The 12,103-nt window shown below is 37.0% G+C and overlaps 1 protein-coding gene and 1 long non-coding RNA gene across 3 annotated transcripts in view; one reads left to right on the forward strand and one right to left on the reverse strand.

Annotated features, from left to right (window-relative positions):
* LOC127946135 (uncharacterized) overlaps positions 1-12,103 on the forward strand; it is a 229,990-nt gene that overhangs the window by 42,867 nt on the left and 175,020 nt on the right. The gene's annotated exons all lie outside the window — the stretch shown is intronic.
* LOC127946128 (dipeptidyl aminopeptidase-like protein 6) overlaps positions 1-12,103 on the reverse strand; it is a 279,989-nt gene that overhangs the window by 20,862 nt on the left and 247,024 nt on the right. For both annotated transcript variants that reach the window (XM_052542441.1, XM_052542440.1), the window contains exons 9-16: positions 9,437-9,591; positions 9,260-9,357; positions 8,256-8,379; positions 7,868-7,906; positions 7,219-7,326; positions 2,997-3,088; positions 811-858; positions 585-703 (exon numbers count right to left, since the gene is read on the reverse strand). In XM_052542441.1, coding sequence (XP_052398401.1) covers positions 585-703; positions 811-858; positions 2,997-3,088; positions 7,219-7,326; positions 7,868-7,906; positions 8,256-8,379; positions 9,260-9,357; positions 9,437-9,591 — 783 coding nt within the window. The remainder of the gene's footprint in view (positions 1-584; positions 704-810; positions 859-2,996; positions 3,089-7,218; positions 7,327-7,867; positions 7,907-8,255; positions 8,380-9,259; positions 9,358-9,436; positions 9,592-12,103) is intronic.

Below are 12,103 nucleotides of genomic sequence, written 5' to 3' on the forward strand. Positions count from 1 at the left end.
TCAAGAGCAGTTTATCAAGTCATTTTACAAGTTCTCTAAAGTTTATTTTATAGAAAGCCTGCCACTAAACTGAAAAAGGTGCATGAAAGCTTTAGTTAATGAGCGTCTGCGTTGAATTTAACGAGTGCCACAACAGCACCGATCGTCATTTCTCCAGGAGTTCTGTCACAACGGTTCAGTGAATACAAGCATTCAAGCCGTCAGAACACATCAGCCACTGTAGAAACAAGCCCTCCAAATAATCAATGCACTTTGCAGAATAAAACTTTACTGTTGAACAATAACAACACACTCTTTGACAATGCTTCTACTCTCGCTGTCTCCATCCCTTTCCCTAATTTGTCTTGCGCAACACTGAACTCATCAAAGATGCATAAAGCTTGTTAGGAGACAATATAAAAGTAAAGGTTCATGGGCTCTAAACCGACATTAGCCACAGTGTCAACTAACAAGCGTTTATTGAAAATTTGTCAGGGTCATGGTGAGTTCAGAGACTCATTTGAACTTTTCACCCAAACAAAACTTTACACAAGTATTTCTTGACTTTTCATTTCTTGACAAAACAGAAACAGAGAGTTGTCTACCTTTACAGTTGAGCAGGAAGTAGTCCATGCCGGGACTGAAGAAGCCACTGACATACCCACAGCTGTCAGTGAAATCACAGGACAAACAACGGCGGTTGAAGGTGCCCACCGTGTCTGCGCTGGAACAACCACAGGAACATTAACACTGTCAGCGAGAACAAGCCTGTGACGGCACAAGCCAAACTTCACACGCCACAAAACACAAATATGTGTGTGCTGTATGTACCTGTAAAGATGTCTTCTTTTAGGGTCATCCTCAGTGCTGAGGAAATATCTGTTCATGTAAAAAAAAAAAAAAAAAAATGTATATATATATATATATATATATATATATATATATATAATAAACTTACTAATAATCTTAAGTGAGAACTGAATGTGTCAGACAAAAAACATACTATGGAAGTCAATGGCAACCGACAGCTGTTTGGTTAAACATAAACCATGGTACTAAAAGATTTACATTTATAGTCCAGGGTACTGACTGAAAATCAAGAAACTGAGTGCTTCATATGAGAAGTAAAGCAGGTGGTTGAGTGTTGAGTTTAAAAATAAGGGGCCGTTCACATATCGCGCCTAAAAACGCGTGGAAAACGCTAGGCGCGCCGCTTTCTGATTTTTTTTCCAAAAGCCTTCGGGCTCTTGCGCTCCGGAGGCATCTGCCATTGCTAAGCAACCATGACCTGCTCTCTCCATGAAGACGCGTAAATTTCAGCAAAGGATAAATGGATTCTCAGCACTAAAAATCGCTTGCAGTAGCTCTGCTACTAAATTTATTTCAAAATGGCAATCCATATACAGCTATGATAAGCTGTTCCTTCAACTTGGCTGAGTTTTCAACGTTGTTACGGGAAAGGATGAAGCTGATTGGTTAGTTCTTGTCACATGACCCGTGGTACGCTTGCGGCATTCTGAAAAGTTGAGATGTTTTTAGCTCGATGCGGTGCGGACACGCCTGGAAAAAAACGGCGTCGCTTCCATTATGAGCGCGCATGTCGCGCGCCTTCATTGGAAATAACGAACTTGCGCGTGCATAAGACGCAATATGTGAACGGCCCCTAAGAGAACTTAATAATTTGCTTCTCTAATCTTGGCTTTTATCTTTATTGGCTTCTAATCTTCTTAATTTGGACTAACAAGCTCTTCGAACCACAACCTGTAAGTACGATTGATACGTTATGTGTACGTTTTCAATTAAATGCTCAAAATATCAAGTTTTTGTGCTAATATGTGATTTACTTAGTGCAGCTTTAGGTTTCCAGTTAAATCATATTACTGTCTTACTCAAGTAGTTCTGGTTATGCGCTATGGACTCACTATTTCCTAAGAATGTGCTGATTATTATAGACTGACATAGTTCTAATTACTTTGTTTAATAATGTAATGTAGCACACAGACTTTATAATCATTGTGAAATTGCTGTACCTGCAGTTATAGTGTTAATGCGGGAGAGACGAGCAAGTTAGTTAGGCTGCTGCTCCTGTGATACAGCTGTTCTGCATTCTGATTAAAAGTTAAGACACAGATGGTATTTTGTCCGTCTTTATTCATTACAGTAGCCATATTTTGGTTTACAAACTATCCTTTCATCATTCCCGTTAGCACTCAGCTAACCAGTGGTGGATGAAGTACACAAATCAAGTACTTGAGTAAAAGTACAGATATGTATAATAAAATATTACTCCAGTAAAAGTACTCATTTTTCAATTTTACTCGAGTGAAGGTACAAAAGTACTCAATTTTTTGTGTATATATATTTTTGTGTATGTATATTGGATATTCGTAACTTACATTTAGCAGCAACAATTACACTAGCACTCACAAGATCTCCCTGCTCTTCCCTACAGTCTATGGTTCTTGTGAATTCAGTTCACTGGAGACTCGCACTAAACGGTCCATTTGAATCAGTGAGTTGTTGACTCTAGAACATCTGTAATTGGATCATTCTAACTCGTGAAATAATCATTTAGAGTGACTGGCGAACCGATTAAAAAAAAACGTTTCGTTCTTGAATCAGACACCGCTTCTTGTGTGTCAAGGCATGTGATATATTATAAGGAGCAACCGTATATTTTATTAAATGTAGTGAAGTAAAAAGTACAATCTTATTCTTTGGAATGTAGTGAAGTAAAAGTTACTCAAAATAAAACTACTCTAGTAAAGTACAGATGCTTGAAAAATTGACTTAAGTACAGTAAAGCTACTCCGTTACTGTCCACCACTGCAGCTAACATACCCACCATTATTGTTTTAATTGTTCACAGTTTAGTAGCTAAAATTTAGCTGTATTTGATGTCATTAGTATAAGAACGGACTGAAAGTGATGTGACCTTACTGCTTTTAAAATAATTCAATTCTCATCAAATTAATCATTGATGTTCATTTTGTGGTGTTGGTGGTGGATTGGCTCACATTAACTGGCTGTACTCATCATACGCAAGAACCTGCGTGACGTCCCAGTCTCCTGATGTGATGGACTGCAGAGTATCTGTGCTGCTGTTGGGCTTTAGGAAGAAAACATATTAATTAGACATTGATTATACTAAATGGAACTCAGTATTGTGAATAAAAGAATCATCAATATAATATATATATATATATATATATATATATATATATATATATATATATATATATATATATATATATATATATATATATATATATATATATATATATAAATGGGCTGGTAATTTAATGCATTAATTAGATTAATTAATTATGTAGAAAAAATAACATGTTAAAATTATTAACTCATTTGACACACTTGCCACAACCCAGACCTATGTGGATCGTCTGCCATTTCATACAGTCGGTTGATGACTAATATGAGGCAGGGCAACAACTTACTGCATGATGGAGCCTAGAAAATGTCCCAGAAATTCAAGATATGGGGCAAAACGCTCGTTTGAGATTGTGTCTCATATTTACATCACATAGTTAAGAAATATCATAGGAGAAGTAGGCTAAGTGCAATATCACACTAGTGCAAATGTAGTACTCATCTTATACAACAGTTCATTAAGAAATTAGTATTGTGTTATTTTAGACACATTGTTGTCTGTTTTGCTCAATTTTGCCAACCAGAAGATAGAGACAAAGCACCAACCCACAGCGGCAATTTATTTTTTGATCCACGTTTTGAACAAATTTGGTGAATCAATTGGCACATTGAACCATTGGCATAGCAATGGCTTTGTAGTGGCGCTGCACAGACCGATCAGTGTATGACATCAAAGTACTGCAAGAGCGATTCAAAAGCACAAGGAGTCCTCTGCTCTCGCGGTACTTTGATGTCACACACTGATCGGTCTGATGGTGATGACCCGCCTTAAGTTGAACAAGCCTGATGATTCAATGAATCATTCATAAAGAACCATTTACTTCACTCCTGAATTAATCAGCCATTTGAACAAATCAAATGAATGAATAAATGACTCGATGACTTAATCATTAAGACATTTACCACCACCTACTGTCAGTTTTAGTTTATTATTTAATTGAATTAAATAATTAAATATTTTCATAGTAATATTAATAAAATTAAGAAAATAAATTATTAAAGTAATAGTTCACCCAACCAAAAATTACAATTCTGTCATCATTTACTCACATGGTCCAAAAGAGTAAACTATATATAATCAGTTTTATCAAACAAAATATTTCTTGCTGAACCTACTTTTTGTAATGCCTGTTTGATGCTTTACACAACAATGACTTTAAATTATCTTTTGGGAGTAATTTCTCCAAATTTCATGTGCGATTAATTTGATTAATTAATCACCACATCATCTAATTATTAAGATAAAAATTTTATATATATATATATTGTGTATATATATATATATATATATATATATATATATATATATATATATATATATATATATATATATATATATTGTGTGTATATATATATATATATATATATATATATATATATATATATATATATATATATATATATATATATATATATATATACTGCATATAAGAATGTGTCATTTTACAAATAGAGCATGTTTAAAGAAATGTATAAAGTAAAGTCTTATTAACTAAACTTATAAATTAAACACTGTAAAAATGTGATTCGTTATCACAAAATAAATTGTCTTGGGAAAATGAAGGAACTTGTTTGAATTTGGCTGTCTATAATCATATCCTTTAGTAAAATGAATCTTTTTACTTTGGAGTACTGCTAGATCTGTTACATCAAAATATTGCTGTTAAATTAAAATTATATTAATTAACATTATAGACAATCTTGCATTTCATTGTAGATCTCACTATGAACTAGTGTTGTAAGTAAAAGCTAAATTATCATCTCATATTTCACTAAAAAAATTACAACATATTTGTACCCTTTCAGTCGGTCACTCTCAACGTCACGTTGGGACCAATGAATTTGGATATTGCTTCAATAGACCAATCTACTGAGAGTTTAAACCTAACAAGCCAATGCACACTGGCATGCAATTATTGCATCCAGCTGCCGATGATCATAGAGTGAGTATAATAAGGCAACAGGTGCAATGCATACCAGCTTTTCACTTCAGAGCCAAAAACAACATCATTTTGCTCCATCCAAGTGTCTCCAGTGAGCTATGAGTTCAACACACTTTTGGAAGCTTTTGCCTGTCCATCGAATGGTGTTTTTCTTGCTGAGAAGACTCCCAGGGATGCTTGATTGTGGTCGTGCTTTCCTTTCTGCAGCAAGGGCTGGAGCAAAGGCTGTCTCCCTTCACCCTCAAAGTCCAGGTTGCTGCTATTTCTGCGTACCATGACCCCGTGAATGGAAAGTCTTTGGGTAAGCATGACCTTGTCATTAGGTTCCTTAGAGGGGCCAGGAGGTTAAATCCTTCCCTCCCCCCATACCCTCTTGGGACCTGTCTCTAGGGCTAAAATCACTACAGCAAGGCCCATTCGTGCCTTTGCATTCAGTTGAGCTAAAGTTTCTTTCATTGAAAACTATGCTCCTGCTTGCACTGGCCTCCATCAAGAGTGTAGGGGACCTGCACGCATTTTCGGTTGACGATACGTGCCTAGAGTATGGGCCGGCTGACTCCAAGGTAATCCTGATGCCCCAGCCAGTCTACGTGCCCAACGTTCCTACTATACCCTTTAAAGGCCAAGTGGTGAACCTGCAAGCGCTGCGCCCAGAGGAGGCAGACCCAGCCCTTGCTTTGCTTTGTCCTGTCCGAGCATAAAGATGCTACATGGACCGGACACAAAGCTTCAGGACCTCAGACCAGCTTTTTTTCTTTTACAGAGGCCGGCAGAAGGGGAATGCCATCTCTAAGCAGAGGAAGGCCCAATGGATTGTGAATGCCTTTGCCCTGGCTCATGGAGAACCATGGAAGGCTGAGTTCCATATTGAGACCTAAGCGGTACTCATCTGTGTATAGTCCACAGTATAGCCTTAGATCCCATGTTTCCCTGGCAAACTTCTGTCTTTCCAAGAGGGTTACAATCACCTCAGATTTCTTCATATACACCTAAACAGATGCTTTATGTACATTTGCTTCTGAAAACTCCTTCGGGAAGGATGGAGCTTCTGCAGCATCCCTGTTCCAAGTGGAACAGGTACGTTTTCCCATTGTTATCCAATCTTACTCCGTGAGGTAGTGCTTTTTTACAATGGTGAGTGGAACTACTTGTTCCGAGCGCCGGCCCACACCAAATAGGGTCACAGGTGGCTTAAACAGGGCATGAGAAGGGCCAGCACCCATGGTGCCTTGGTAGGGATCCCAATTCGTCGGAACGTTTCGGTTATGTATGGTAATCCTCATTTCCTGAAGGAGGGAACGGAGACGTCACATCCTGCACCACGGCTGCTGTACCACCACTGAGCGGCCGGGTCACCGACTCGGCACCTCAGTGAAAACCTGGTATGCATTGCACCTGCTGCCTTATTATACTCATGCTGTGATCATCGGCAGCTGGATGCAATAATTGCATGACAATGTGCATTGGGTCATTTAGTTTACATTCGAAGTAGATTGGTCTATTGACCTGATATCCCAATTCGTCGGTCACTGACATGACGTCTCCGTTCCCTCCTTCAGGGAACGAGTGTTACCATACGTAGCCGAGATGTTTTAAAATAGTAAATCATTTTTATGAATTAAATGTATTTTATACTGGCAAGCAAGGTTTATTCATCTAAAATACTGTAATGTAAATGTGGGTAGAACAAAAAAACCACACAGTTGAAACTAAGAATATTAGACATATTTTGAAGATAAAAAAATATATATATATATATGCTTTGCCTAGGTTATTTCTTTTCAAGTCCTTTTCTGTTAAGGTTATTTTCATCCTGTAGTTTCTGTGGGCTTGTTTAATGAGTTGAATTCCTGTTTTTGTTTCCAAGCATGTTTCGTTAGTTTCTACAGTTAGTCATTTATTCACCCATTTCTAGTTTATTGCTTGTTTAGCATGTGTTTATTTAGACCTGTGTTTAAGTTTTGTGTTCATCTTGTCTTGTCTTTATTTTGTATTTATGTTATAAAGATACATCTTAATCTTTCCTGTCATGTACCACCCATGACAATTTCTTTATATTAGAAAATACACAGTTGCCTTTTATCAAAAAAACAAAAAAACAAGAAAAAAACCATGCTGAAGCATGTACCTGTGAGATGGACATGGAGATGTGGAAGAACTTCCCTCGTCCTCCCTGTGGGATAGCTCTGGTGAAGAACAGCCTCAGACCGTCTTTAGAGAACAGCGGTTCTTCATTCTGTTTGAGAAATGTAACTCTAAACGATCATTGATTTCATCATCATGATGTTCTCCTCCCATGATAGTTTTTCGTCATTTGGTTTCCGCTACAGAGTTTTAGAATTACTGAATTATAAGACCTGAAGGAGCATTAGAGAATGTGTCCACAGGACGGAGCAGTTTTATTTCTCAAAGCAACACCAAACATATTAAAACCATAACAACATATATTAGAATGTGAATTATTATGATGATGCAGCACATATGTAATAGTGTGACTGAGCCCTCAGGCTTATTTCTGCAGGAGTTGTACAATCCTTTATTCATGTTATTGCAAAACATTTCATACGACCCATCCTCCCTCTGGTGAAAAACAGACATGAAAAACGAATCAGGAAAAACAATATCAGCTCAAGCACGGTACTGTGGGGGATGTGAAAAGACAAAGAACATCAAATGTCCTCGACTATTCAAAGCTGTTCCAATTGTCAAATACTGACATGCAAAATCTCATTATTTATTTTTATTTACTTTTTTGGGTGGAGGAAGTTAATACTCACCTGTCTGTGCAGCCACCCTTCACTTTCATCCTCATGTTTCTAAAAAGAGAAAAAAAAAAGAAAATCACATAAAAAAAAAAAAAAAAAAAAAAAAAAGTAATGACATCATGAGAGTGCAGAATTTTGGGCTCATTTAGTCCAATGTAATGAAATCTATGAAATCTCTGCTTTAACCCTCTAAGTACACCTTGGAAATGTATGATTCTACCAAATAAGTTTATCTTTGTAAAGTAGCACAGCTTTTCACTTTTTTATTTAAAATAAAGTCATATGTTATATGATCTGAAAGCATGACAATTACAGTTTGCTAAGCATCAGAATATAGGGTGCATCCATTTCCTTTACACTGCACTTCGGAATATACTTCATATATCGAAGTATACAGTACCTTGGTGCAAACACCCGTTGTGGCCACGCATAGGGTCAGGATGGAGATATTTTGGGCTCGGTTCAACCAGTTTACAGCCAGTTTCGTGCTTGTTGCCCACTTCACCATAGTCACATAGTATTCACTGTAATATAAACAAGAAATAAACAGAAAAGTCTTCTGGAATAATCATCATATACAATCACTTGGTTTGGACTGAATCTTTAAAATGTCTTCAAAGACTTTAAATGCCCATCCATCAAAATGGTTATATGTTTATTAAATTTTCTGGCAGATTTGATGATATGTTAATCTGGGGATGCATAATTTAGTACCATACCGGCTGATATTTTGTATGATATTAGATATTTTGCGCACGCTAGTCTATTTCAATTTCCAAATTTAATACCTTTATTGTACCTTGCTCCTCGCAAATCAGTATTTATTAAAAATAATAATAATAATTAATTATTTACTTAATCTTCAGCAATTTTTTGAAAGAATTAAACATTTTCATTCTATAGATTATAATGTTGTGATGCATAAATTCCCCTTTGAAATGTCAAATGAATTGTATTTTATTTATTTTTTTATACCTACCATTAGGTATCCACTTATCATCCACTTATCGGTTCTCTGCCATAACAAAAAATCTTTGCCCAAAGAGGATATATTATGAACAAATTTATGAGGAAAATATTTATTTTATTGCTTTTGCATTTGTTTGCAAAACTCTTGTGCAAAAAGGGTTGCGTTCCTGCAAAGGCACTGACATATATATGTTTTCTTCTCACCTCATATTATTTTCATCACAAAACCTTTGCTAATACAACATTTATGGGTGAAAGGTACGTTTCTTGGATGCTAAGCACTGAAATTGAATTTTTACACTCGTCTCAGATTTTTTACCATCACCATCTCCCTCCAGAGCCTCCGTATTTAACACATTTTTACCAGATGTAAACTGATTTCCACATAATAGACCTATTAATTTGGGGCGTAAAATGAGAGTACATCCAGCCTACCCTATTCTTTGGTCCTCCGGTCTTCTCATCTCAACAGTGTGCAGAGGGCCGTTGAGATTCACCACATAAAGAGAGATGACAGGGTTTTCCTCTCCTGCCTGGAAGAAAAACAATCAAACATAACACATAATAATCTTCAGCACCATCATCATGTTTATTGCCATGAATAATCTTTACCTTGGGGTAATGGTATTGTCTTGCCGTAGGGTAGACGGAGCCTGTGAACATAGGGATCTCCATTTTGGGCACCAGCGTGTCGTTGATGGTCGCATATGCAAGCCTGGCACCATCCAGAGACCACCAGTGAGCGATGTGGGACTTAAAGATCTCCGCTGTGCAAGAAAGATTCAGGAGTTTCTCTCAGTCATATTTCAAAGCGGTTCAATCACTCGAATAATTGCAGGGATAGTAAAAAGTAATCATCCATGACACGGCGTCTCCCAGGTCTCATTCCAGCTACATCCACACACACTCAGATTTCCCATCTTCATTCGGACACAGTCGATGCACCTGGCCGCAGTTAAGAGCATTTCTCCTTAACCACCTGTTTCTGTATGAATCTTTGCTTCCTTCACACAGAGGCAGCGTGGAAGGTTCTGGCCCATAAATCACGGGGTGGACTGTAATCTCAGCGGGGCCGGCGAGAGTGAGTGCCGGCCCTCTCCATCAAGTGCCCTTTCTCTTCTACAATCTCAAAGAAAAAAGCAATTTCTGGATGCCACCTAAGGCTGCGGAAATAGGGTCTGACCCCTCTTCCTGTGCTCAAATGGACAGGAAGCTGCATGTTCAGCACAGTTCTGCTCACTTCATCATCTACCGAGAGAGAGAGTGAGTGAGTGAAGGAATGCGCTCAGAGCTTATGTTGACATCTGAGGATTTAGACAGTTATCAATAGTTGTTAGCCTACATTTATACATTTATGTTGTTTTGTTTTCAGATTTATTTTGAATTAATATGTTATGGTTATATATACAGTTTGCAGTCAGTAATATATACATATATATATATATATATATATATATATATATATATATATATATATATATATATATATATATATACATATGTGTTTACCTTATGTGCGCTGAATATACGCGATATAACCAATCCAGGGGGTCTTCTGCATTGATCTCTTTTTTTTTTGGCGGCTGTCAAAGCCTTATTTGATCGGTGAGTGATGTAGAATAGAATGACTGCTGCGCCTGACAGGGTGCATTCGAGAGAGAGAGCCGGCTGCGCGCGCACTCACAGTCTTCAAACAACACGAGCGCTTCTTACTCTCTCTCTCCCTTGTGCATATTAATCAAAATCATTAAACATGATAGAAAAAGGGCGAAACACCAAAGTTTCACGTGCGCTTGCGCACTCACAGTCTTCAAACTACACAAGCACTGTCTTGCTCTCTCTCTCTCTCTCTCTCTCTCTCTCTCTCTCCCTCGTGCAGATTAACCAAAATCATTAGACACGATAGAAAAAGGGCAGAACGCCAAAGTTTCTGGAGATTTTTTTTTCTCCATGACAGGCTGCTGGCTCCCACTGTCAATTTGTATTTTTATTTTTTGCGGAAAAGCACTCTCCGTATTAGCTTACATTGGTTACTGTATTCTTTCAATTGCTCTAAACAAGTATTTTGGGTGACCTTTTTTATTGAATGCTAGACATCAAGTTGTTGTTATTAAGAAGAACTTTTTTTTTTCTTTTCAGAAAACACTTGTTTTGAAACAATATTTCATTTTTTTTTAATCAAATAAATGCAAACGTTGAGCATAATAAACTTGCTTCAAAAATATAATACAATTTGACAGACCCTAATACTTTATATTAATTAACATGAATTAATATAAAATAATGCATATTATATAATTTAATAAATATTAATACTGATCATTTCAGAGATGAGAGTGTGAATTACAGTGTTTTCTACATATTTACCAATTTGAATGAAAGTGTTTAACCGGAAATAACGGTGTGGGCAGTGGGCAGCACTTTTTGTAATTGACACGCATTTATATAGTTCATATATTTCAGTTGTGTATTTTCAAACTCCTTTTATTTGAAGCAGACATTTGAGAAATATGTCATTCGTTTTAATATTGCATACTGTAAGTTTGTGCCACAAAACTCAACTCAACAAAAACCTTATAAATTTACCTTTTTCAATAAGTAAGAAATAACAACAAAATATCTAGATCCATTTTTGCTTAACATCTTGTCTAAAAAGATGCTGCCAATGTTATCCCACAGTCCGTTTGTGGGTCCATATAGCTTTGAAAACATTTTTGAGCAAACTAGTCCTTTAATGCCACTGAGGACAATACCAGAATGCATGTATCCAGATGTATCCTTCACTGCTAATGATCTCCATTAATCCTGCTCATTTTGAGTCGGGGGTCCATATATAATAGCTAGGAAAACATTTTTATTCACATTTAATTCATTAATTCCACTGAGGACAATAACTGCATCGGTATCAGCAGCTGAACGTTTCAATAACGTATTTTAATGCCTAGAGAGTATGATGAGGATATTTTAGAGGAAGTGCTTGTGACTTTAATGGGAGCTTTTCAGTGAATCTGCTCATTACAGAGATGCTGACCCGTGGATGAACCAAAGCTAGCCTGCTGCAGACATCTCTGTACAAAACTGCAAAAATGGCTCTCATTAGGCATACGATGTCAGAAACCCTGCAAACATCTGTCTCAAAGCTGTTTTCTGTCTCTCTGTGCACCTTTTTCTGCTATGCACAGACTCACACTCTCAGTAGTGAGCCCGGATGCTTGTTGGGCTGTTGATTGCTCACACAGGGAGGTTTAATGGCAGAGCTGAATGACGGATGAAACAGGA

This window comes from Carassius gibelio, chromosome A24 (assembly GCF_023724105.1).
Source record: "Carassius gibelio isolate Cgi1373 ecotype wild population from Czech Republic chromosome A24, carGib1.2-hapl.c, whole genome shotgun sequence".
NCBI lineage: Eukaryota > Metazoa > Chordata > Actinopteri > Cypriniformes > Cyprinidae > Carassius > Carassius gibelio.